The following is a 24,985-nucleotide window of genomic DNA, read 5'->3' as shown; positions in this document are numbered from 1 at the left end:
AACACAGCTCGGGATGAAACTATACACCCTCCCGTATCATCATGCCAAGAATAGAAAAAGCTGAAGTGAAGAGAGGAAAACAAACACAGAGAACTTAAATGGCTGCCGTTTCCTTAGAAGGGAAATGGTAGGATGAGGCAGCAATAGGAAATTAAGTATTTCCTTTTCCTACGACCCCAGTGATCTTAGATTCTGTGCTGAGCGTTTCCTATGACCTTGCCAGTGTTCGGTTCATCAGACAGTGATACTGCTCCTCATGCCAAAGTAAACAAGCCAGAATTGGGTTCCTTACAGGAATCAAATAACAAACATCCCTTAGATACAGTGACAACATGATAGTGCTAGGATCCTTAAAACATTAAATATGCACTCATCCTGCCCAGTATGAGCTGGTTCTGAAGACACTATGGGTCCTGAAGAGGTCTGCCATTGATTCACTCTCTCTTTAGTGTATCATATGGTAAACAGATCTTTGAATTAAGAATGTTTATCCATATGATTTATGCATTTAAAGTCAACTCAATATGAAATAAAAATGTATCTTCCTTGAATTTACTTCACTAATGCATATTACTTGTGTGTGATTTTTCAATGTGTTATCTCGGAGAAAAATGTCTTTATAATCTTTCAAAATGTAATTTCAAAAGTTTATTTTTCCACTGATATCGCTTAAGCCATACAGATCATTAGATTGTTAACCAGAATAGATAATACCTATTTAAGTATTTTTTTATTATTATCAAACTCACATTAAGTCTGGCCCCATAATGGTATGTTACACACACTTTTCACCTTCTAATCAATACTCGATTGATACAATCAAGCCCTACATATTTAGTTGCTAAACATCCTGTTTCACTTGGAAATGCGTCACTAAAATGAGTTGCGAATGGCAATTAACACTGACTTTCAAAAAGTGGCAGATGAATCTTAAGGCAGAGAGGAGATTGAGTGAGAGAGATAGAAGGAGGAACAGAAAGAAATAATAAAATGTGTGTGTGGTGTGTGGCACAGCCGGTTCAGTTAGCTTAGGGAACAGCTGCTTGACAAAAGGAACCACACACTTACTCAAACTCTTTGATCCATAAAAGTCATCGCTTAACCCTGGGAAGTCCTGAGCGTCCAGACAGGTGAAAGCAAGAACAAAGAGAGAGAGCAGAAAGGAAGAAGAAAGAGGTTAGTGAGAGGCTAGTAGAAGAGAGATGTTGCACTCTCGAGGGATGAAGGAATACTAACATCACCTTGCTGTGCACTGAAAAATCTGGGTTGTCCGATTGTAATTTAAGTACAGGGGATTTCCATGCAGAGTCATCGGTAACAACGTCCAAATGCTGAAGAGAGCAGTTCTAAACAGCTCTGACACAGATTGATGTTTGAGCACAGCATTTGAGTGTTAGTGCAGCCTCACACCTGTGAGAAGTGCTGAGGTCCCCCTCAGAGCAAGACAAAGGCCAGAGAGGCCCTGATTGGCTCTGTTTTCTCACAGAAAGGTCAAGAGCCAATCAGAAGCCATCTCCAGGGTGAGTGACAGTGACAGGATGAAGGATGAAGGACAGCATCAGAGCCCTTGTCACACGCTCATACTCACGTTCGGTCTCCACCAACTCCTGCACTATATTCTCCTTGCTCTTGTAAAACGGGAACTTGCGTGATAGGTTGAAGCTTTTTTTGCGTTTCACTTTGACTGGCTGCGTGGAGATGAGCCGATGGTGGGGAATGGGGATGAGGAATGAAACAAACACAAAAAACAGAATGGGTTTCAATGTAATTCACAACACACATGCAAAAATAAAACCAAAGACAACGTGTGATTGCACAAACAATGTAATTGGGGATAATGAATGTAAACGTAACTTGGATGCAAAGCTACATTCAGAAAAAAAGTTACATTTAACTCTGAATGTGAAAGGGAATACGCAATTGAACAATAAAAGAGATGTGAAATATCTTCTTCAAATTGCAGCTAGAGATGCACCAGTCGAATGGCCATAAATTGGAACTGGGTGGTTTTTAGTTTTATTTCGGCCGATCTCTATTCTAGACTTGCACACAAACAGCAATGTAATCATTTCTGAAAATGTAATTCGTGTGGAAATATTAAGTAGAATGCAAAAAGGACGTTAACACAAGCCAGAGACGGGACACGCTGAAGACGGATGCAAAGAAGAGAACACAGACACGCCAACAGAGCAAATACTGTACCAGGCACAACAAGCTCACGGTTCACAATACTCGAAATATAGGAACAAAAATATAAATATAGAATTGGGGGTGGGGGGTTATATGAATGTATCTCTGAAGGGAACTGACTGTCTTCAGAAAAGTTTTGATGGCATTTTCTTTTCCTCTACCTCCATATAAAGTAGCGTATATAAGTGCAGCACTGCTTTGTGTTCAGCGGTACACAAAGAAACTGCTGCTGTTCCATAAGCGCCACCTACTGTCAGAGAGTGAATTTGCATTTTCATTCCGTCCGTCTACTGTTTTTGTTTTATGTAGGTGTCTTATGTTGCATAATTTCACAAATCTAAAGTCAGACCACTCTATTTTTGCTTTAAATCTTGAAATTATACAATCTAATTCAAATCACTCAAAAACAACTGCTCATGCTACATGTGTGTAGCCTCTTTGTTTGGATCGAGATTAAAATGCAGTGGTTGCCTCTAATTTCAAATGGCTACAGATATACAACAAATACATTTGCCAAAAAAAAAAAAAAAAAAAAAAAAAAAAAGGAACTGGCCATGAAAAATCATGATCGGTGCATCACTAATTGCAGCATAAAATCATGGGTGTTGATAAAAAGAAAAAAGTGAAGTGTGTAATTTTAAAATACTTTTGTAAAAACACGTTTTTGCCTCACTCTTAACGTGCAGTCAACTAAACTACTATTCAAACGTTTGGGGTCAGAAAAACTTTAATGTTTTTTAATATGCAGATTTGGTGCTCAGGAAACAATTAGTATTATTATCAATGTTGAAAACAGTTGTGCTGCTTAATAGTTTTGTGGAAATGGTGATACATATTTTTTTTCAAGATTCTTGATGGATATAAAGTAAAAAAAACAACATTTATTTGAAATAGAAATATTTTGTAACATTATAAATGTCTTTACTGTCTTTAATTATCTTACTGACCCCAAAGGTTTGACCGGTAGTGTACAAGTACGACATTTGTTGGTGCAACATTGTGCACGTTCAAAACATAGTTTGTTTGAGCATCCCGACCAGTCCATTACACACTTCACCCTCAAAAGTTCAGTTCACCCAAAAATTAAAATTTGGTCATTTACTCACCCGTATGTCGTTCATTCTGCCAAACATCTCCTTTTGTGTTTCATGAAAGAAAGAAAATCATACAGGTTTGGACAACATGAAGGTAAATAAATGACAATTGTCATTTTTGGGTGAACTATCCCTTTAGGTTACAAAGAGTGGGAATCTAAACATAAAAGTGTTTCTCAGTCTTGGGTCTGGAGGGTCCCCAACAGCCAAATCAGGCCATGGAGTACTCTACTAATGAGCAGAGCAATAGAATCAGGTGTGTGGTGAGGGAAACGCCAGAAATGTAAAGTGTTGGGGAGCCTCCAGGACCAGGATTGAGGAGCATTGATCTAACCATCACAGCTGATTATAATGGCACAGTACAAGTTTGTATTTGTATGCTTTTGTTTGTGTGTCACTGTGAGAAATTAGATGCTCAGTAACAGGAGCCTCCAGGATACTGTGAGAAGCCACCAATTCCCACACTCAGGGGAAGTGGGGCAGCTCCCACGACTCCTTCACAGGGGGAGGACGACGACTCACTCACCCTGTTGGACTCAATCATGCCCGTCCTTGCATGGAACTTGACTGTTTTTAATCGTGCACGTTCTTTCTTTTCCACCCTGTGGATCAAAAAATAAAAATGTGTGATTGGCAGTGAACACAGTCCATTACTACAGGGGCAATGTTGTAATTGTATCTTGGCTTGTTGGCAGTACTGTACCTCTTCTTGCTTGGTATGACCCCAATTTGCTCACTCTCCCCATGGGGTGTAACCAGCCGTGCCTGCCACCACTCATCATCGGAGGCATTGATGACATGCAGGATGTCCCCATAGGAGAAACTCAGGCCCTGACTAGGGAGGCAACTGTCCCTGGTCCTGTCGTAGTCAAAAAGAGCCCTGGGAAAATCAAATGAAACAAGTCGTACATCAACAGTGTGCTAGAGGAGTGGATGTTCAGACTTCATTGTCAAACTCGACCCTTTACGTGTTTGAGTAAAGGGTGGATGTGGGGATACGCATACATCTCTGGACAACTGCACCTTTTTTGTTTAAATCTGTTTAGCAGATTCTTCCTCATTGAAAGCAACTTACAGTACACTTCTTACCAAGACATAGCAACCATTTGAGAAATAATTTGCAAGATTATTTATTTATTTTTTCATTTGTTTATTTTGAACATTTATAGTACTGTTCAAAGGTTTCGGGTCGGTACAAAGTTGCATTTAGACTGTGTTAAAAAATACAGTTAAAATGGTAATATTGTGACGTTTTAATAATTAAATTACTGTCTTCTTTTCTAATCTATTTTAATTTATTCCTGTGATGAAAAGCTGAATTTTCAGCATCATTACTCCAGTCTTCAATGCCAAATGATCCATCAGAAATCGTTCTAATATGCTGATTTGCTCCTCAATAAATATTTCTTATTATTATCAATGTTGAAACCAGTTGTGCCATTTCATATTTTTGTGGAAATCATGATACTTTTTTTCAGGATTCTTTGATGCATAGAACAAAGAGTACAAAAGAACTGTATTTATTTTAAATAAAAATATTTTGTAACGTAATTGTCTTTACGGTCTCTTTTGATAAACATATTCCTTGCTGAATAAAAGTAATAATTGTCATTATTGTTCATATTGTTGCTTGCTATGCCCTTCACAGTCAGTCCCTCTAGATCAACCTGTGGTTAAGCACTCAAGGCCACAATAGTGATAGAGGATCCCAGTATCATCATGAGAGGGAAACCAGATGGCAGATGACGTTGAATGCAGAAACACAGTCAGGCATTGTGTTTAAAGCTGAATGTCTTTCCCTTGTCAGACAGGTAAATCCAAATGAAAGGAGAAAAACCAGTGGAGCGGGCCTTCCTGTTTCTCAACATACCTCTCTCCAAGGAAATACTAATTATAAGCCCACTGAGACGTGCACACATAGTTTACTGCACAGCAAAATAGAGGACAACATCAGGACTCTGTTTTAAGATAAAGCCGTACAGGGTGGGATAAGTGCTGACTGACATGCCTGTAACATTTTGACACACATTTATCTCATTACTGCATTCACAGGAATGTGAAAATGCCTTGAGATCTAACACCTACCATTAACACGTGTGGTCAGCTGACTCATGAACCCAGAGCAGCTGAATGCTTCATTAAGCACAGCTCACTTTAGGTGCAAGCTACCATCAGAAGCAGGCCACACATTCATTAGGCAGATTATATATTTAATACGCACATAACTAGACTGCTACCCTTTCTTTTGAAAATGTAACCTGACAGCGTCCGACTAGAGTCAACGGTGTGGACCTTGGTGTGTCCCTGGCTTTATCCACACTGTCTGAATGCAAACAATAAACAGCTATGCATATAGAACAAATTACCTACAACAAATTTGGAGGAAACATATGGATACATTTAAAATATAAATATTAAATTAATAATTGATGACACATCAATAACCATGCATTTTTTAAAAGTATCAAGAGTTTCTGATAAAGTTAAACAAAAAAGTATAAATTATTTTTCACCTTGCACACACTGATTTGATTGAAATACATCACATCCAGTCAGCCAGTCGCATACAATGTAGTCACTCAAGTTTGTTGTGTTTGTTGGATTTAAACATTTCAAAGTTCAAGTCAGATCTGAAGATTACGCATCCACATATGGTCGGGACCTCACACAGCCCCTGTGCAACTCTCCATTGGATATGGATGACTTCCACTTGTCGTGTACAGTGGATAGGCGGAGAATAAAAGGCCACCTCAGAATCTCTTCTTTCAATCCAACCTTGAGTGCTTACTGTGGTCTGTTCTGGCTCATTATCCTGCTGAAGGACTCATGAACTTTAACTGAAATACAGATCTCTAATACAGGGCTAAATGTTCTTCTCCACAATGACTTGATAGATCTATGATTTGAGTGTGCCATTCAATGATTCCCGGTACCCAGTGCCATAGGCAGCATAACAGACATCAAAACAAGAATCTTCTAGCATTTTCAACCACAAAGTTGAGTAGAAGGTTCTACCACTGTTCATTCAGACAGTGACAGGTGGTTGGACTCTAAACTGTTGGACCTTGAGCTAGATGTTCTGCTTGTATCTGTTTTGTAGATTCTCTTGGTTCTCTCTCTACCCATTGCACCATCTTTCGTTGTTCTTAACTTAATTTTCATCTCACTACCTTGTCCAGGGACACTGGTTACAGTGTAACTTCTTTATAATATGATACAGTGTGCCTCAAAACAACAGAGCAAGCACTTCTCTTCATTTAAACTGAATGAGTATGGAATATGTACAGTAAGGTTGGAAACACTGGTAAAACTATTTAGGGTAGAATTATCTATAAAAATATTTCTGACGGTTATCTATAATTAGGGATGCACGATATATCAGCCACCATATTGGTATCGGCTGATATACTGTATGTTCATTTCTAATGTTATTGTTATCAACCTGATAAGAACATTTGGCCGATTTCTTAAAGTCGATAAATAATGGATTATTCCTTAAGCTGAGACATTTCAGATGTGTGCTGTCCGCCATGATGTTTTTAAATAGCTTGAAAAATGATTGGAATCACTTCAAAATGGAAAATACAGTTAAGTGCAACATGTGCAGCGGAAGTCTGTCATATAGGCTACATAAAATTATAATGATAACACTACTGTAAAAGAATGTTGTGAACTCTTTGTACGCCCGTGTTTTCGTGCATAGGGAAAAGCGCATCCACGATGGAGTTACACCTTCATGACTAGCAGTGTCAAGTTCACTTGTGCATTTGCAGCCTTTTTGTTTGTGCAATTGTTGTAATATGTTTATTTTGTGTATATATACACATCTGATTTATCTCATATAGGAGTATTAACATGGTAGTAAAGCGCATCGGTGATCATCTTTAGCTTCAGTGCATGTAGCTCAAATGGCAACGCACGACATTAATAATTATGATTGGGGCTGTCATATTATATTCATCATCTTACACATAACATTATAATGAGAACACTATTGTAATAAAATGTGAATTCTTTGGGTTTAGTTACCGTTAAGCGCATTTTTACAGGAGAAAGTGCACACAAGTTACCATTCTGATTAGCAAATAATTAGTTCAAGTTCACATTCGGGTCATTTTGTGTAGATATAAGTTGTAATATTATGTTTATGTTGTATAAATATATGATTAATCTCATATAGCATGCATTTGGTCGAGTTAATTGACCCCCCGCTAACAAAGCACTTCAGTTTCCCGGTGTTCATTCAGTTCATCAGCTTCAGCTGATAGACTGATTATAACAGTCATATTCATTTTAGATGTTTCTTTTTCAAAAACATTGATGCATTATTAATAATAAAAAGCACTTTTATTTTTCTTGTAAGCCTATCATTTTCATCAATATGGTTTAATTATAATCATTTTATTATTGTCTGTGCTTAGGCTATTACATTTTATTTTTTTGATAAAGGCAGGAGATAAAAAATACAAACGTTTTGGCACTGACGAAGGCAAATATCTGAAACGTTTGTATTTTTTTAATCTCCTGCTTGATACTGATAAAAACATTTTAGTGTGCAGACCTTTTTAGCCCTTTCATACTGATATATAGGCTTCAGCACCTAATTAGCTGGGAGAGCGCGGGATAGAGAAAGTTGGCCATAGGAGTGTAAATTAATTTTAAAACTAACACTGGTTCAAACTAGGCTACAGTACTGTGTATATTTTGACTTATATTGAAGTGCTTGGGACATGGCTTGTAATGATGAGACTTTTGATTTTGTAAGCAGGCTCTCAAAAATTATATTAATTTAGATTTATCGGCCAATATATCGATTATCGGCTTTCAAGTATAAAGAATAATCGGTTAACGTATCGGCCCAAATTTTCCTATTGGGACATGATGCAACCCTAACAATAATATTATAAGATATTGTACTACAAAAAATATTTCACTTCTTTTCACTGCTTAAGTCTCACTGCAAACAAAATGCATGTGTTGATGACAAATGTATAATGTATAAATAAACACTTTTTAGAAAGAAATGGTGCATTATTGGAATTAAATGCAAGACAGCTGATACTCAAGTTCAAACATGTCTTAATTATTTAGTAGAATTTTACTTTTTTTACACCAAACATTTTGAATCTAATTGGCTACTATACCTGGTTGATCAAAATGAAGGTTCCTCTGATTGAATAAGCACTTTATATTATCAATCAATATTATCAATATTGTCAAATATATTTGTATAATCAATATTATCAAAATATCAGTACAACTGAATGAAGGAATCGGAGGATGAAGAAGATACCTGACGTAGAGGGAGCGTTTCTCACTGGTGCGGAGGGAGCCGGAGCCAGAGCTCATGCTGCTGTTCATCATTTGCTCCCTCAAGTCGTGGATCTTGGACTCAAATCGACTGTATTCTGAAAAGAGACAAGGCACACAATCAATCAGCAACACCTATATTTACAGTGATATTCCGGGCTTTGCTCCAGGTTTTATGAGTGGAAGTGCTTGTAGAGCAGGCCAGAGAAGGAAAGCTCAGCAGCTTATTGAGAACTGATTAATGACCCAGAGAACAGATGGATATTAATCATGTATCTGCATGAGCTATACGCTAATATCTCCTGCCAGATAATTAATTATGCATATTAATTAAGTAGAACATGCACTATTCAGTATAACGGAATGAAAACCTCCAACAAACGTCATACTGTAATCATTTTTCATAGTGAACAAGGCTTTCGTTTCTGAAGCAGCACTGAAGCATGATGGCTGATTGTACGGAGGCCTTTTAATTAAACGTGCACACCTCAGCTGCAGTGTGGTCGGGCAACTCACAAGCTTAGCAACTGAATCACACGGACATGTAAACAGCGAAATGCATGGGCAAACAAGGATAACATAGCCAAGGAAAGACTATTGTTTTCTTAAGCACTGGAATTTACCTTGGAAGTCTAATATAGATCATCCATAACAAATACTTTATGACTTTCAACTTGCTCCGTAACCGTGTATACGAGGATCAAAAGTCGACCTTCCAAAAAAACAGAAACTGAGGCAGGAATTTCAATTTCATGAGAACATGAGAACTTGAAAACTCATAACGGCAGTAACTCAAAACCTATATTAAGTCTAAAGCTCAATATAAAGTCGAAACTTGGACTTCAATGTCAGCAGAAACCGCGCCTGCAGGGAGCTCTTCTGTAAACGCCCTGTCTGTCACAAACGGGTTAACAACCTGCTGGAATGACAAGGCAAGGTAAAGTAACTTGACACCACCGGCCTGTAACCAGGGGAACACCTCAATGGAGAGGTGGGAGGAAACAGCTAGAAAAACTTGTTGAAAAAAAAAAACAATTATAGTAAACCACAAAAAAGAAGCAAAATGTACCACATCCGAAAGAACCTTGAGATAAAGTCTGCAATATAAAGGTTAGTATGCTAATAACAGACATCAGAAGACATCCTTATACAGAATAAAGCAGAGAGTAATTCAGACTCTCTACGGGTAATACAATACACAGATATGACTAACGACACAGACAACTGGGTCCTCTCAGCCTGTCAGACACACAGTTCCCAACATACAAAGGCTAATGCTAAAGCGCAAGGTCTTTGTTAAGTGTGACCCGTCAACTTAAGACCTGGGGAGAATCTGGGGCAGCTCTGCCTCACTTCCCTTCATTATGTGCAGGGCTTTTATTTTTGGGGAGTGGGGATTGGCTGCAGCCTGCCTCTTTGTCAATGCAGTTATATAATATTGCAGCCATGTGCTTTCAACGTGAAAGCATGCATAGGGGCTAGGTTATGGTTAGCACAGCGCTCTCAACAGGCATGCAGGTTAGTGCCATCAACAGAACTTATTTACTCCATTTTTTATTTAATGAGCCATGTCGTGATTCATTGCAGAATATTATCTTCATTATAATAATTTACAATATAAAAAATGCATAGGGCCTATTCATTTTGTAATTTGTATAAGATTACTTAATAGTGTTAGCAAATTATCATTTTTTTTATATTAACTTCAAAGGCAGGGTAGGCGATTTTTTGTTATGCTGGTTGAAAGTCTCTGCACATCCTGATAGCACTCACTAAGTTAAGTGGTCTAAATGTATTTACACGTAGGCTATGTATATCATCACTGGAAGGCGTAGCATTAGGTCCGATGTCCTATGTCCTACCTGCCTGTCAAAGTATGCATTTTCATACCTCCGCACACCCGGCGCTCGCGCAGACGTCACACGTCACCAGCGCGTTTCATGCTATGCAGAGTTAGACAGATGTCGGTTACAGAGCACCGCAAACAAACAGCAGCCACCTTTTACAGTTCCCCCTGAACCAAAACAACAAGCTTATGCTGCGTTCACACCATAACTACCATAATTTGGAAGAGATGGAAACATGTGATGTTATACTCAGAGCGGTTTGTGACTCGTATTTATGCGTTTCAATGGCAACACTATCAACGCAAAAATGAACTCTTTAAGTTTTTTATGTTCATTATTATTGTAATGTTATGTGCTTTGAGACATGAGGTAGTTTAACGCCGTCTCTCATGGCGCTTTTGTTTGCTCTGGCTGTGTGCGTTCATGTGTTTTGGAGGAGACATGGCTATGTTTGTAGAGCGATCTGAAGGGAGGGTGGGATCAAAACTAGCTCGCTTTTGCTAGCCACTCCGAAAAATATCCACCCGACCTTTAAGTGAGTGTTAGTTAGATGACAGCAAAGGTAATCTAAATGTAAAAATATGGAGAAAAACACATGCACAACGGTTGATATACAGCCAATACTCATTAATAAAAATCTAATATCAGCCAGTAGTCAATATGGCACAGATATACTGTACATTCCTAAAAAACAGAAAAATACAACTATGGATTTATATTAAAATTTGTCCAAAAAAATAATTAAACAGTCTCCTGAAACATTTATTTTATCGGGCCAAAAACATTTAAAAAAAAAAGTTAATGCGAGCGCAAATGTTGTAAATGTTTCACAGAATGGGAGGCTGTCCATTCAAAATAAGTGATGATTAACTGGTTGTTTATTATAAGCCATGTATATGTCTTCCATAGAGATGCACCGAAATGAAAATCTTGTCTAATATTATATATAAATATATATAACTAGAGGGTTCATTAACTCAACAATACGCATCTTATATGAGATTGATCAGATATTTATGCAACATATTACAACCTATATCTGCACGAAAAGACGCAAATTCACTAAGTCTTGTGCTTGTCAGAATGTGTAACTCCTGTTGTGCTCCACATTCGACCACATGAGCATCTACACGAAAAATATCATTGTAAGATCATGTTTTGACATTGACGAAAAATACATAAAAAAATACAAAAATTAAACACTGTTCACAATAAGACCAATAATACGCATTTGGAATATATTGATATATAACATGCCATTTAGTTGTAAATGTGGAATGCAAGAACAAATAAAAGAATGTGTTGTGAACATTTCTCCATGCTGGACACAAACACTTCACAGTTCAAGTTCAATCACTGCCCTCCAAGTTAATGTATGACATGAGGAGTTCAAATTTTAACAGAAGCCAGTCTACAACTAGACTGTCTCTTTCTTACACACACACACACACAAGTAAGAATCCATAATGTCTCTCATAGTGCTGGTTCCCACTTAATTCAATGAGCTATTCTGGCACAAATTAATGTGTCACTTCTATTTCTATGTAGACGTAAGGGCCCTTGGGAGGGAGAGGCAGTCCATTTATACTTCAGGAGTGTCTGACTAAGGAGGAATATGGAGGAGAGCATGCCGAAACAGATAACTTGCACTGCAACATTCCTGTCATTGCTCACATAGACACCAAAGAATGAACTATGCATTGACATACTACATTTTACAAGTTAAAATGACTGTTAGTGCACTGCAAATCTTGTCAATGACAATAATTGATTTCCTATCCTCTGTGCCAGTCAAATGTGTCCACGTCTTCCGTTTAGTGTTCCCAGCTAGTTAACACCATCTTTGACATTGACTCATGACATTCTTGGTCTAGGGAAATTATTTGACATTTGTCAAATCATTAGCAGAAGCAGCAACACATTCAATATTAATTTAAAGAAACTATTTCACAAAGTTATCCTGTTGTAGTTTCCACTGAACGACAAAATGACAGTAATGTTTAAGATTGTTTAGGCAAACTGACTTCCTGAATGAGCCCTTCCCAGCACCTGTCCTGAGCTCTGAAGTAAGCTCCATATAATAAAGCATTACACAAACATGACGGCGAAGCGTCAGGCCTCAAAGTGCAAAATATCCCGGATCATTTTGACAGAACTGAAGATCAGTTCAAAGGTGAACTACCCTACCCTTCACACAAAATGAAAATACCATTTTGCTTATGGTAATTGTCAATATGAAGCACTAAATATCATGCTGCTGTGTTTTGTCGTGTTTACAGCTTCAATATAAAAACATTTCTCACGAAATCCTCGAGCAAACAGTTTACCTGTGTCGCGCAGCAACACAAGCGGTCATTGACAAAACACACAAGGCTAGAAACAATATTCATGACGTCAGCCCAACGGCTGAGCAACTTAATAAGTTGTTTAAATGTTTTCATGATTAATCTTTCAACGTAATACATAAGGGTTGAACATGCAGCTCGAGCTAACAGAAATCCATCGTGGACACCGACGCTTTCCTTTTCAGCAAATCATACTAAAGGATATAAAGCAGTTATGTAGACAATTAAACATAAATTTACATCCCATTGATAGTTTTCGTCTATTTTACCCAGCTCTTTCCAGTAAATGCTTTATGAATATGAGTTGAGTTGAGGTGATCTTACCCGGCGGCGGCGGCTAAAGCGCTGTGTTCAGTTCAATCTCTCGTTGTCCAACTCACTCGAAAAAACATTTTTGGTAAGGAAAAAAAAAACAAGTCAAACAAAAAAGAATGCTTCACAGCGCAAGGAGGAAATGCCGTTTTCTTTTGTTTCAAATCGACACGAAATGTAAATAAATAGTAACGTTAAAGAGTTTAGTGAAAATGTTTCGGTCTGTCCTGCGCTTTGCTCCTCCCATTCCAATAGCGGCACCTTCTTCTTTAAAACTGAGTCTCATTCGCGCTCGAGACTCGGGGTTTCAATCCGCCCCGCTCACGCGACCAGCGCGCGCTTATTCCACATCTCCAGTCAGACAGTCTTTCATAGTGATCCAGCAGATGAAAGCTAACCCTGCGCCAAAAATAAGCTTTCAAACGGTAAAGTCAAGCGCTTCCTGCACTCCGTGGTTTTTAGTCCATTTAGTTCTTTCCCCCCTTTTTTCCTCTCAGGTTGATCCCTCCCACTTCTGGCACAATTTCATCCCAGTGCTTTCATTCACGAGTGAACTTTTGTTTGGAAGCCAGACTCATTTATGTGAATCGGTTTTTTTGAACAGTTCGCTTCAAAGAACCGGATTAAGTGATTCTTTAACGCCATCGAATGGTTCTTGACACACGGTGAAGCACATTAAATGATATAAACGTTCCGACTTCCGAAGTTTATTGTGATTTCATAAGTCCCAGTTCAGTTTGTTGCAGCCATGATTCATCTAATAAAAATCCTTATTAGTACCTAACTATTATTTGCTGCAATTAATTGTTGACACTGGCATTGTGAACCGGTTCACGTGATTCTTCGTTGTTTCGTTCCAGTGAATTCAGTAAAACTACAGATGCAGTCGGAGTGCTTCTTCATGCATAGTTTTTAATAGCCTGCAGCTTTATTATTATTGAAGGCTTCATTTAGCATAGCAAGTCAAAAATGAATGTCTGCCCACCTCAATTCAACAAAAGCTACAACTATCAGTCACAATGTCCTCATTTGCAAATAAGGATTCTTTCTCATAAAACTAGGTGAGGCTTAGTTCACCTTTCTAAAAGGAATATACAGTAGTACTCTATGCCACTGTGATGGAGTGATTACAGAAACAGGCAAGACACAACAGGCACAACACATGGGTGTGTGAAGAAAGCAAGAGCAGTTGGGGTCTTGATGAAATAATCCCACATAATGGTGATCTATTCTTAGAAACACAGTTTTGATCTATTTGAATTAATTAATTTATTGCTCTTAAATAAATAAGACCCTACAAAAAAGCTAACTTGCATGAATAAGCTCAAATCTATTCTCATTGTTTATCTCATTCATTGTCCTATAAGGAGCACACTTTATTTTGCAGTGACAAACATCATGAAAAGAGCCACTCTACCTTCTGGTCTGTACTGGGCAATGATGGTCACCGTCTGTCCAGCCCTCTTCAGTGCAGCAGCAGCCTGCTCATGGGTAGCATTGCGCAGGTTTACACCATTCACCTGGGACAATACCATGGTAACAGATTAAAGCAACAACCCCCACACGCCACACACCACACACTCATGCAAATCACATGATGCAATATTAGCTCTAAGACTTCATGCCAATTTACAGAGACTGTATTAGAAATCATGAAAAATTCCATTCCTCTCCCATTCCATCTAATATACACTACCGAATTTTATTCAGTAAGGATGCATTATATTGATCAAAAGTGACAGTAAAGAAATTTATAATGTTACAAAAGATTTCTATTTCAAATAAATGCAGTTCTTTTAAACTTTCTATTAATCCTGATAAAGATTTTTTTTGGTATTCACAAAAATATTAAAATATTTAATGAGCAAATCACCATATTAGAATGATTTCTGAAGGATCATGTGACACTGAAATCTGGAGTAATGATGCTGAACATTCAGCTTTGACATAACAGGAATACATTACATTAAAAATATATATACATATTCAAATACATTAAAATACAATTATTTTAAATTGTAATATGTCAAAATATTATGATTTTTTTTACTGTATTTATAAATACCGCCAATGTGAGCATAAGACTTCTTTAAAAAAAAAAAAAAAAGTATAAAATATTACTGACCCCGAACTTTTGAATGGTAGTATATATTTTAATGCTGTTAATCTTTACTATTTCTACTTGAGTGTCACAGACAGTTACTGACCGAAAGGATGCGGTCTCCTCTCCTCAGCTCTCCGCTCAGGTCGGCTGGCCCTCCTGCCAAGATGAAAGACACGAAGATGCCCTCTCCGTCCTCCCCGCCCACAATGTTGAATCCCAAACCTGTGGAACCCTTGTGCAGTAGGATCTTCCGCGGCTCCCTGCCAAGCAGAACCACAGTGTCAAAGATCAGTATGGACTCGGATCACCACAGCAGCAGAGAGGGGACGAAAGACATATATGTGCAAAAAAAAATTTAAACAAATGTAAAAAAAAATTATATATATATATATACATATGAAGAGTTCAGAAGCAAAAGCCTCTAAGTGCCATCTGAAATTTTCTTCTAGAATTATCAATTTTATCAAGCTCGTTTAAGTTCAGTAATTTCACTTAAATGACAATTAATAGGCCATTTTTATTGCCATTTAAGTGAAATTACTGAACTTAACTATACAAGCTTCATAAAAATTATCATTCTAGAAGAAAATGTCAGATGGCACTTAGAGGCTTTTGCATCTGAACTCTTCATATATATACAGTATATATAGTGGAAAAAAACACATTAAGACATTTAAGAGTGGGATGGGTTTCATTCGTCCCAGACTGCATCAAGAAAAAAAAGAGAATTCATAGGGTTAAGGAACAGTAATAATGTTTCAGTCCACCAAGAAGGTAAATTATTATTTTGCATTTCGTTTTCCTCCTGTCATTTACAGAGGGAGGAAATCGAGAAGAACAGATCCATGAGAAAACACAACGCTCTAGTCACGACTAGAGGAGACTGGCAAACTTTCATCCACAACAAAGCTAAACAACAAATGTTCCAGATCTGTTCCAGAAATGAGCGCTAACACATACACACCGATAACTAACACACTTTCCCACACAGGCACAAAACGCATTCACACATTGAGCTCATTCCTGCCTTGTGCAGGACTGCGGCACTTTTTTAGCAGCCGTGATTCATCTGCAGGCAGAGAGGCATTCCAGACTGCCCAGAGCTGGCACACCAGCGAGACTCGACTACATTCAGGGGCTGTCAAAAACCCTTTCCGAATGTACTGCAGAATAACACACCATAACCAGTTCCCAAAAATGCAACACACATCAACATTTGTAGTACGCATGTTTCTCAGAATTCTGCAGAGCTCGGCTAGCTCTCGACATGAGCCATTCCATCTCGACTGCCCATGGTGCAGCTTTATGATGCTGAAAACAGCACTTTTATGTGACCGGACAAGTTGTGCTAAGTGTTTGGTCCATATATGAAACACGTAATTACACAAACAGACTGTGGTGTACTTTGTGTGATCTATTGGTGTACTGGAGTGTGAATCAATTTACTGAGAACCTTATGTCCATAAATTTGATGCAAGTGGTAAACAGTTTTTTTTTAATCACCTTTTTATCCTCTGTTTATTACATGACACACAGTAAAACCATGACCTGGACAACAGTTCCCTGTTTTCTGTTGCTCTAATGGGTGTCTTGTACACAACATTATTTATTAGTTCCTCTCTTTTGCAGTCTATCTTGCTCTAAGTGACAAATTGCAAAAGCTCACACACACTCATTTTGAACATGTATGCTTAACAACTGTGGTTGATTAACCTGTTAAAACTCTCCAAAAAGGGTTGTGCATAATTAAGAATTGAAAATTGTGTTCCTTTTTATTTCAAGAAGTTGAATTTCCACAGAAATTTGAATTGAAATGACATGCAGGATGAGGAATTGAATTGCAATTCTAAGATATTCAACATAGACAATAGGTTCTGGGAAATGAACTGTTCTACCAACCTGGTCAGGCCTATACACATTCAAACCTTTGTGCTTTTTTGTCTTCACAAACATTGCTTTTTCTTTTGAGTTTTAATTCATTTAATTAATTCTACTTTTTTTTTTTTTTTTAAATTGCAATTCCACATCCTGTTTGCTACTTTAAATTAAATTAAATTCATTTCTGAATGGCAACCTGCTATCAAATCCTTTGTTGATTAAACATTAAGATCAGCTTGATGATAATCAGAAGTATTAAAATAAATGAAAACAGAAGCATATGAAAATGACTTTGTTAATTTAATTAAATAAATGCAATTACTTTTAATGTAAATGAAAGAAATGAACAGCAAATTTGTTGCTATTTCATAGCTATACAATTCAAGGCGCCCATGTACACAAAAAGATAAAGCAGTTATCAGATGCCAGCAGTCACTCACTCACTCAAACCATTAGACCTACTGTACCTGTTCATGAGGGTGATGCTTGTCATACCTCGTCTCTCTACATTGACTTTTACCATTGGCAACGAAGACGAGATGTTAACTGTGAACATGGTGCCTGCCGCTAGCTACCAGGCAGGGATATGAAGAATATTTTCCCCAGGACTCAGTATCTCGCTCCAGACAGTGCTGTGAAGTGCCTTATGTGTATATGTGTGCTTTCTCTAAGTGAAAGGGGAGTGATGGGAAACAGCACCACATCGCCTGTCACTCGTCACCTCTGCAGGACCAGAGAAAGACTTAACTCTTACCCAGCCACATGAACTGCTGTCCACCACAATAACACATCCTCCATTTTGATTTTATCGATTATAAATTGATTGGATCATGAAAAGTGGCCGCGATTATACAGTAATTGTCTGAATGTAAAACAATGGATTGAGTAGCTATTGATCAGCATTACGAAACGTGGACGTTTTCCACTAGAAACAAACATTGATGTATTATTTTAATTAATACTGTGAAGCTGCTTTGATACAATCTGTATTGTGAAAAGCGCTATATAAATAAACTTAACTTGACTAGCCATTTCATTGGCTAAAATTATGCAATAGCCCACGTGGTCTAAGTGATGTCAGTGGACAAGGAAAGTTGTTTCCGAGGAAGAGGAAATTACTAGAGTTTAATTAAAGATTTCATATTCATATTCATATTCCACAAGGCTCAAAGGTTTACAGGGTTGCAATGCCCCAGTGCAGTCTGTCTGCTCCTCTTTCCGATCTAAGTAATTGGCTCTGATCGGGTGATTAATGGTGGACACAGTGGATACTGCTCTCCGGAAACATACAGAGACATAATTCACCATGGAAAACATGTTCTCTTTGGCAGGATCATATGGCTTTCATGGCTACTGTGGGCTGCTCTGTCTTCCTCTTTCTCTGAATGCTTTCAAAGCTCTGGTCGAAAACCACCAATCTCTTCCTCAGAACACACTTCTTCAGTCCCATTTGACTTCACGCCAAGAGACGTTCAAGATATTTCCAGCCTCTCCAAGCAGCTAAGAATAAACCAAGTGTGTCAACAGTTTACAATCAGGTGCGTCACTGAGTAAACCTGCCAAAAAGTACCAGCTTCAATTATATTCTATACTGCCTAATATTATTTGCACACTATAAACTACACCTAATGACAAATGAGTGATTTGACTTATTGTGTTGCTTTATTGACAATGATGTTGTTAAGATTTAGATTCTGAAATGTCAATTGTACTGGGAAATACAAGTTGTGCTGCTTAATATGTTAATGCAAACCATGATACATTTTCTTTCAGGATTCTTTCAAAAATAGAAAGATAAAAATAACAGTAATTATTTGAAATAGAAATCTTTGGTAATATTATAAATGTTTTTACTGTCACTTTTGATCAATTCAATGCAAAGTATTCTCAAAGTAAATCTTAAAAAAAAAAAAAAAATCTTACCGCACCCAAACATTAGAACTGTAGTTATATATTAAAGAGAGTACATTATGTGTTCAGCATGAAACTGGTGAATGTTCCCACGTATGTTACCCCGGCCCGCTTCACAAAAAATCTTGCCATAAAACCATTTGCCCCATGGTGAACATAATGTATTAAGTTTCAGTGGATATTTAATTTATATGTCCTTTTTTAGTTTGAAACATCAGCCATAACCAGATAAATCTGCAACGCACAGCTTTTCAACACAATTTACAAAATACTTAAAGATATATATATAATATTTATTATTATTCCCCCTACAGTTGTGTATGTGGCAGTCTGAATTACAAGTGACGTAATGCACTGAATGGAAAAACAAACTCCATGAGTCATGCAAGGAAGCCATTTTTGAAAACCATAATCAAACATGGTCACGAATGGCCTGAACTATTTAAAAGTCTCTGTCTGGGTTTGTATCTAAAAGTGTGTCCATCATTTGTGAACATGAGTGTGCGAGCAGATTGTCATTAGCCTGTTCGATTGGTGGCACGGCCGATTATGTTCCGCAATCCGAAGGGTGGGTGGGAGATCTCTCCTGAATCTCCATAATGTATTCAGCTGGTAAAGAAGCCAGGGGGCCGTTAGTGTGTACTGGGTCAGATGGAGGGATCTAAATGTGTCTGTGACTGCCGTGCTAGTGTGGGGGAAGCACAGATGGGCAGAGGGCCTATCAGAGTCTCTCCTGTGACTCAGTCATATAAACACACACACACACACACACACTGGCAGAGTCCTCCAGGAGTGAACTGTCACTGTACACCAACACAAAGTATATTTGCCTGTAAACAACTTTTATTAGCCTCTGGGGACACCTCCAGGGTGATTGTGATAAGGTTCAGACTTACTTTGACAGCTTAGTTTGGGCACAGTGAAGTGCAAAGTGGGATAATATAACACTATTTATGTACTTTGGTAGGTGTAGCCATGTGTAGGTTTAAATATTGTGCCTCATATTGCATGTGTGTGTGTGTGTGTTTGGGCTACGTGTCAAAGGGAGTGTGTGTTCATGTCAGCACATTATAACAGACTGTCTAAGTGTATCTATGTGCGTGATGGGCATTGGCACATGTGTGTGTGTGTGTGTGTGTGTGTGTGTGTGTGTGTGTGTGTGTGTGTGTGTGTGTGTGTGTGTGTGTGTGTGTGTGTGTGTGTGTGTGTGTGTGTGTGTGTGTGTGTGTGTGTGTGTGTGTGTGTGTGTGTGTGTGTGTGTGTGTGTGTTTGTGGCCTGCTTTCCCCCATTCAAATGAATCATGACAGCTTCAGGAATGTGCGCCACTACTCATTTGTAGTCTGACTGCAGAATCGACCTCTCACTTCCCTATACATTTATGGTAAGAGTAGGTCCTACTGTTTATATTCACCTAACTGCAATAGAAGCCAAAACATTCCTGTGTTGGAAGGCTCCATGAGTGTGTATTTATGTGTTTGGAGAATAATAAATCTCCAGTCTCGGTCAGACCTACAGCAATGCTAGTATACAAACTGATTAACATAATATAATAAACATACATGTACAAGACTTCAAAAGGTGGGAGGTCAGTATTGTTAAACTACATACATGATCACACACAAACACACACACACACACACACACACACACACACACACACACACACACACACACACACACACACACACACACACACACACACTTGTGGGCACCATGTGGAAGAATAGCTCTGTATACAAGTTAAACAAAAAAACTCTTCATATTGTCTAATGCCATCCTACAATTGTAAAATGTTGTTTTATAAGCATTTCTGAATAAAATGTGTGTGGTACTAGCACATGTAAAAGGGCAGGGCATTGCTATGCAGTTGCTAGAGTGTTTAGGTTGTCAGGATGTTGCTATGTGTTGGCTAGGATGTTGCTAGGGAGTTCTGGGTAATTGCTTACTGGCCAAAGGCAAAAAAAATAGTTTCTGATGGTCTCTAGATATAGCTCCAGTCTTTCAATGTAAGTCTATGGATTCTACCTGCCGAACATTGTAAGTCCAACTTCAAATAGCAATCACTCTTCAATAAACTGCACAAGGTATCATCATGTCATGTCATAATCTGTTGACTAGTTATGTGCTAAAGGTTAATATGTAGAGTGTGGGTTGTTGAAAATGTATTGAATAATTAGCCTTCAACTGTAGAGCCTGTACTATAGTACAGTGAGTATGCGAGAATTAAGCGACAATCACTGATACATAGTGGTACATAAAGTAGATTATACCCATCCCAGACAGCGAGTCACAGTACATCACTCAGACTAAGACTGCTTCAGAGAGCACACAAAACACCAGGACATTATATGGGCTGGTAAAGGATGATGGCTTAGGTTTAAACTCACATACTGTCTGAGATTGAACATAGGTATAAAATGGGCAGGGTGTGAATTGGGGGGGGGGGGGGTTGTAATAGAGTTGAGGGTGCTGAACCCCCAATTTGGTTTTCGCCAAAGCTAAAGGCTGCAGGCTTCTTCTCCGCGATACTGACAAGGAAACTACGATGTTCATGTTCTTTCCTTTTTCAAAAGGCTATGCCCTTCTTGTTTTACACTTCATGCATGTGTATTGAATGTTAAATAAGTAAATAATGATAACAAAATTGAAGAATGTATTCTTAGAGAGAGAGAGAGAGAGAGAGATCGACTGAGCGCGTGCAAATACCTGCATCTGTCCTTCTTCAGATCAAGACATATATTCGTGAAAAAAGCGAGTATGACATGTCAGAAGAGGAAAGTGATCTTTGTCCTAGCATTGTGGTGATCACGTACAGAGTATTTAACTAAGTAACAGTGAATAGCTGAGGAAGAATCTCTGTGCACTTATTGTTTGACAAACACCACAACGAATACAAAAAACGAGTAAATACCGTTTGATTTACTTTCTTCTCCATGATGAGGGTATCAGAAAGTTTCTTAATGCTTTGTGTCCCGGAGTATCCAGAAAATGTCTGCTTTCTAAAAGCGCCACCGACAGTCAGAGAGTGAATGTAAATTTTCATTCAGCCCGGGTTTGAACAGACAAATCACAATTGAAAATTGGACCAATTTCTTTGTGCCAAACATTCCTGTTGGTGTGAACAGGCCTTAAAGGGTTAGTTCACCCAAAAATGAAAATTCTGTCAGTAATTAGTCACCCTCATGTTGTTCCAACCCTGTAAGATCTTTGGAACACAAATTAAGATATGTTTGATTAAATCTGAGAGCTGTCTCACTCCTCCATAGGCTTCTATGTTATTGAAACTTGCCATCCCAGAAAAGTTAGTAAAGACAATGTTTAAAATAGTCCAAGTGACTACAAGTGGCTCAACCATAAGTTTATCAAGCGACGAGAATACTTTTTGTGCGCAAAAAACAAACAAAAATAACGACTTTATTCAGCTATTCATTTTCTTCTATGTGGGCCTCTAGTGAGTTCACGTAGTGTAACAACGCAGCGCTTCTGTGTTGTACATCACACGCATCACACACATGACCAGCGTCGGCCAATAGTGAGCCTACGTGCTGACGTACAACCCAGAAGCGCTGCGCTGTTACACTACGTGAACTCACCAGAGGTGAGTAAACTTATGGTTGAGCCACTGTAGTCACATGGACTATTTTGAAACATTGTCTTTACTAACTTTTCTGGGACGGCAGGTTTCAATAACATAGAGGCCTATGGAGGAGTGAGCCAGCTCTCAGACTTCATCAAAAATATCTTAATTTGTGTTCCGAAGATGAACGAAAGTCTTTAAGGGGTTGGAACAACATGAGGGTGAGTAATTACTGACAGAATTTTCATTTTTGGGTGAACTAACCCTTTAAGGAGTTTAATACCACAAGCTAAAAAAGCATGGCATCTCTTCAACACTGCAGAGGAGTAAACGGCTCGAGGCAGGGAGCTATATCGCCTCAAGACCTTACCTGTGCCACACTGCAGGTTGAGCTGAGGTAGGGGGAAGGGTGGTGGCCGTGCGGTGGGGGGGGGGGGGGTTATTAGGTTAACTACTAGGCTATGCTATGCTAAGCCAGGCAGAGCGAGAAGCAGTGGTTAGTACCTGCCGGTGTACGGGACCAGGCTTTGACACAGAGCAGGCGGGGCGGGGCTGCAGCCCACGTCCCCAGACCCCCTGCTGCACAGATGGGGGGAGGGAGGGCTGGTGTCCCCATGAGGTTTGTGGATGGCACTGTAAATGGGCTCGCCCCTATTGGAGGTACAGAAATCACACAGTAAACGGGGCGCTTTCAGACACACAGAGACAGCAGACACTGAGACATACTGTATGAAGACACATACACATGCACACAGACGGAGACAAACACACACATGCAGAAGTGAGGATGCCTTCAGCTGGATGGCTAGAGAGGGACGAGTCAGCTCTGGGGCCCGGGCTGACTCACAGGCTCCAGGGAGTCCATGCTCAGAGAGGTAAAACCCATCTCATGTCCAGGCAACAGTGGCCATAACTTCAAGACATTTGACCCCATGCCAGAAGCATTTCTTATACCCAGAGTGTTTGTTTGCCGTGTTGGGAATTGTGTTGGAGACTTTATTCAACCAGTCATGTTGCGTTAAAGCAATGTTCACAAACAAACCACCACAGAGAGGCATTAGACACCTCGTAGACGTTCTTCAGCCCACACTCGACACCTACTTAAAATCTTTTTTTTTTTTTATCTTTTCCCAGTTACATCATAAAATGTGAACAGTACTGCCAAAAAGAAATTAAACAACTAAAGCTGAAGAACTGTAGCACAGATTGTGGTAAAACAAAGTACACCTCTAATCAAATATATATTTATATGGACATGCAAGTGTTGCTTTTTGTCATTTGTGCATGAGTGCTCTTGAAAAGTGACATCTGAGTGAGTGACAGGGTTCCCACACTTTTTGACCAATACATTTTCATGATTTTTATTATTAAAATTGCATTCACAATTTCAAGATGATGAAATAGTTTAGAGCTGCAGAAATTTCTATTTGTATGACTTTTCCAGGGCTGGAAATGTTCAAATTCCCTGATATTTCCAAAATTTTCATGGCCGCGGGAACCCTGGAGTGAAGAAGTGAGTGACCATAAGTGAATAGATGATTAAATTCTTGACTCTGACCTGGTGAAGTCCTCCTCCCCCAGCATGTGCCGTGGGACTGGGGAGTACCTCGAGGGGGTGACCTGGGGTGGCTGGTACACTGGTTTAGGCTCCATGCCCCCCATGTAGGCCATGCTGGAGTTGTGTCCGACGTGGTTGTCCACCATGGTGGGAAAGGCTGGAGGGAGGCCGAGACCAGTAAAGGGAAAAAAGGCAGATGATTTCACCAGGTAACTACAGAGGACTGGTTCATCTCTAAGATGTGTGTGCAGAACCTAGTTTAAATCAATTTGTAAAAAGGATTATTTGACTAGGTTTTTGAACATTATAAACATAAATCCTTATTTTGTGATTACTGATAAGGGACAACACAAACTATGAGGCTAGGGCCACATTTAATCTATCGGTAGTTATCAGGCATCACAGCTGCCAAAAAGCATGCCTGATTGTGATGTGCATACTGTATATACAACCATTAAAAATTTTGGAGTTGGTAAGATTTTTTAAAATGTTTTTAAAATAATTCTCTTTTGATTATCAAAGCTTTATTTATTTGATCAAATATACAGTAAAACATTAATATTGTGAATATTATTACAATTGGACAGTTTTCAATTTCAAAATAGTTTAAAATGTAATTTATTCCTGTGATGGCAGAGCTGAATTTTCAGCCTCATTACTCCAGTCTTCAGTGTCAAATGATCCTTCGAAATCATTATAATATGATGATTTTGTGAGCAGGAAACATTTCTTATTATTATCAATGTTCAAAACAGTTGTGCTGCTTAATATTTTTCTGTAAAGTGTGATTCTTTGATGTATGGAGAGTTCAAAAGAAAAGCATTTATTTGAAATAAAGATAGTTTGCCAAAATATACA

The 24,985-nt window shown here is 38.6% G+C and overlaps 1 protein-coding gene across 6 annotated transcripts in view; it reads right to left on the bottom strand.

Annotated features, from left to right (window-relative positions):
* dlg3 (discs, large homolog 3) overlaps positions 1-24,985 on the bottom strand; it is a 95,495-nt gene that overhangs the window by 7,056 nt on the left and 63,454 nt on the right. Inside the window, exons 11-19 of one of the 6 annotated variants that reach the window (XM_081381868.1) lie at positions 24,128-24,284; positions 23,074-23,220; positions 15,306-15,462; positions 14,516-14,618; positions 8,578-8,692; positions 3,988-4,164; positions 3,811-3,886; positions 3,297-3,326; positions 1,589-1,688 (exon numbers count right to left, since the gene is read on the bottom strand). In XM_081381868.1, coding sequence (XP_081237994.1) covers positions 1,589-1,688; positions 3,297-3,326; positions 3,811-3,886; positions 3,988-4,164; positions 8,578-8,692; positions 14,516-14,618; positions 15,306-15,462; positions 23,074-23,220; positions 24,128-24,284 — 1,062 coding nt within the window. Of the gene's footprint in view, positions 1-1,588; positions 1,689-3,296; positions 3,327-3,810; positions 3,887-3,987; positions 4,165-8,577; positions 8,693-14,515; positions 14,619-15,305; positions 15,463-17,547; positions 17,754-23,073; positions 23,221-24,127; positions 24,285-24,985 lie in introns of those variants that run through there. The other 5 variants (XM_081381869.1, XM_081381870.1, XM_081381872.1 and 2 more) reach the window with 5 other exon arrangements.

Source organism: Scardinius erythrophthalmus, assembly GCF_964197995.2.
Source record: "Scardinius erythrophthalmus genome assembly, chromosome: 13".
Taxonomy (NCBI): Eukaryota; Metazoa; Chordata; class Actinopteri; order Cypriniformes; family Leuciscidae; genus Scardinius; species Scardinius erythrophthalmus.
The sequence above is the reverse complement of the archived record's forward strand: the minus strand, read 5'-3'. Positions and strand labels throughout refer to the sequence as shown.